Consider the following 3,297-nt stretch of genomic DNA (forward strand, 5'->3'; position numbering starts at 1 on the left):
AACTTAGTGCATCATTTTGAATCTTATGTAAAACAAACTATGACAATCATGTGCGTATGCCTGTCGCTTGCTTGCTGCATACAGTGTGCCTGTCGCTTGCTTGCTGCATACAGTATCATGAGCTGTGCTTTTGGAGCAGCAATATGTTAATCCACACTCTTTCAATACTTGGCTTGCACTTGGCCTTTGCTCAGGGACAGATGAACAAAGGGCAAGCATATGCTTTCGGCTTCAAATGCACTCCCAAGGGACTGCGCCTGATCGTCTACTCAATATAAGCAAGTTGCAAGAGCTCCTTGTTATATAACTTAATATTAGACCAAGACTTCTGTGTTTATCATACTTTTGGGTCTTATGTAATCCCCTAAGACCATCATGTGCATTTAACTATCGGTAATTTGCTGCTTAGACTTCTGTGTAGTATGCTTTTGAGGCAGCCACGATAAAAGAGTTATATGTTCACTCTTTCACTACTTGGCTTACACTCGGTCTTTGCGCCATTGGCACAAGGGGTCATCTAGTATTTCTTAAGGTTGGAATGGCACCACCATGAGGCGTCATTCTGCTTCATTGCCCATTTCCAGGCACCACAATGGTATATTCTTTTGTGACATGCATTAATAGTTTGTAAGTTGAATCTGTTTTTTTTTTGCGTTGGTTGTTAGTTGAATCTAGCTAGGTGCAAAATACAAAGGAGGGTTCAATAATAAGGAAGGGAGTTGCCACCGGTGTCAAAGAGCGGGGACTCGAGCTGGGCCGTCGACGAACGACGCGAGCGACCGGAACAACGGCTGCGGCTTTCAGATTCGGGTTTGCCAGCTGGCGCAGATGGTAGAGGGTCTTCAGATTGGGTACGTACGACCCTGGTCGTATACGATTTTTTCCATGACAAAAATCAGGAATCCAACACGCCGATTGGTTGATCTAAATTTTTTTTAGGGAAGTTGGTTGAATTACTTGACAGGTCAAGCAGGAATTAATCTGTTATTAGGAGTCCACCAAAATCTTTCTCCGCCGCCGTTCATATTACCAGGACGGGACGAGACGATCGAGGAGGGTTTTGCATCGATGGAGTTGCGATCGGGCCGCCGCCTCACCTCTCTGCCGCCGCGCAACAAGTCATCGCCGTCCAACATCGATATCGGCCAGGATGAGGACATGATCAGCACGCTTCCCGACCACCTCCTCCTCGGAATCCTCGAACGCCTCCACCTGCGTGAGGCACTCCGTGTTGGCGCCGCCTCCACGCGCTGGCGCCACCTCCCTCACCAGCTCTCGCACCTAGAGCTCGGGGTCGACCAGTTCCATGGCGCCACGCCGGTCGAGGTCATGGACGCGTTCACGGTCGCGGCACGGAGGTTGCTCTCCGTGCGTCCTCCTCCGTGCCCCGCGTGCAGTCGTGCTATCAAGACCCTCGTCCTACGCTTCTACATGTCGGACCCTCTCCAACTGAACTCGATCGGCGGCGGCGTTGAGGACGTCGTCAGCCGCGGCGAGACCGAATGGCTCGAGTTTTATATATTACCGCCGGCCTCGAGCACCGACGACACCACTCAGCTGCTCGCCGAGATGGGGCAGGCGGAGCGGTTCATGTCCTTCTCCCGTGCCTGCCCCATCGCCTTCCGGTGGCTCACCAGGCTAACCCTCCAGAACATAGCGTTTGGAGACGATGACGTCGCGGGCTTCATTAAAGCTTGTGATAAGCTCAAGCACCTCATCCTGATATCTTGCAGACTGGTTGATCATCACTCCGCATTCAAGATCGACACACCGTGCTCCGGGCTCCAGGAGCTTCAGTTCATTGACTTTGCTTGCACATGTATCGAGCTCATCTCCGTCCCCAAGCTAAGAGAAATATGGTGCTGGTCTTGGCCCTGCGAGAGCCCTCCGGTGCACTTCGGCCACGTTCCCCAACTTCTTGAAGTGAACCTCGGTTCACGTGCTGGGGTGTGGCAGGCGCCATTTGCGCTAAGCGAGTGCTTGAGTGCCACGAATCTGTCGAGATTGTATCTCAATTTTGGTTGCGAAATGGTACGTTTATTTCAACACTCCACATGAATTTCTCTTCGCATCTAGTAGTACATATCATATTTCTTCTTAATTAGTACCTACTAATTGTAGTTGTCTGTTGTGTTCTTGCTTTTGCTGCAGATTTGGATTCAACTAGAACATCCTAAGCACCTCACTACAATATTCAGAAACCTGACCGAGGTGTATCTTTACTGTATCTTTCCTGAGTGCGATCTGAACTGGACCATGTTTCTCGTCGAAGCTGCACCTACCCTACTGAATTTTACAGTAAGCTTCACCTTGAACATAAATACTGGTATTGCTGGTTTCATTTCTTTTATAACCTGATGTGTTACTTCAATTGTTTCTACATTATTCTGTAATTTGTGTTTATCTTCTGTGTGCATGCATGAAGTTGCTTCGAAATCAACATCCATGTGTCAAACCGTCTGAGTATAGTTCCCAGAAGACCAACATGTTGTGGGAACCATCCAAGGATTGGAAGCACTTGAACTTGAAGTTACTGGTGATGGCAGGGTTCGAGGACGAAGACAAGGTGACAAACTATCTAAAGCTATTCATGGAACGAGCCGTGGGCTTGAAGAGAATCGACCTGCGTGGTAAACACCCTTGTGATGAGTGCAATGCCATGGACCTTGAACTTGAGTCCACAAGATCCCTTGTTGACAAAGCTAGCAGGTATCGGATTAAGGAGCGACTCACACATGAATTCTCCTTGTCTGTCAAGATAACAATATGTTGATTGTCAAAGAATTATAACAATCTCTTAAAATAAGTGCTCACGGCTGCTACTAGAGCGACGATTGTGCCTAGTCAGTTGTTATTTTTGGTTAGTTTTGGATATTGGTGGTGAGAAAAACTTATGGGTAATATATTTAAACATTGCTTTAAAATGCCTACTGTATTGGATCTACGCACCTATTTTCAGAATTTTACTTTGGAAACCTGAAATGTTCGCATCCTAATGAATGTGGAGTTGGGAGAGCAATTCCAGTCAAGATGTGGAGTCCGTCAGGGTGACCGGAGGGCCGGTCCTGGGCGAACCTATAACCCAGGGCCCTTTGACATAAACATCAATAATAACCAATGTATTTATTTATAGATGAAATCTTACTATAGTAAACACTTTGAAGTGCATCAAAAAGAATGTTCATATATGAAATATGGACATAACTTCGGGCGATGTGCAGTCTCCTCTTGGTGACTCAGCCTCTAAACCTCTCGACGTGGTAGTGTGCGGAACGGCAATGGGAAATCTTGGAGTCT

At 47.4% G+C, this 3,297-nt stretch overlaps 1 protein-coding gene across 1 annotated transcript; it reads left to right on the forward strand.

The window, feature by feature from the left end:
• Positions 1-956: 956 nt before the first annotated feature.
• Positions 957-2,890, forward strand: LOC123117784 (uncharacterized). Its single transcript, XM_044538463.1, has 3 exons — positions 957-2,031; positions 2,152-2,298; positions 2,426-2,890. Exons 1-3 carry the CDS (start codon positions 1,069-1,071, stop codon positions 2,771-2,773), a joined length of 1,458 nt encoding a protein of 485 aa, XP_044394398.1. The 5' UTR covers positions 957-1,068; the 3' UTR covers positions 2,774-2,890.
• Positions 2,891-3,297: the final 407 nt, after the last annotated feature.

Source organism: Triticum aestivum, chromosome 5B, assembly GCF_018294505.1.
Source record: "Triticum aestivum cultivar Chinese Spring chromosome 5B, IWGSC CS RefSeq v2.1, whole genome shotgun sequence".
NCBI classification, from domain to species: domain Eukaryota; kingdom Viridiplantae; phylum Streptophyta; class Magnoliopsida; order Poales; family Poaceae; genus Triticum; species Triticum aestivum.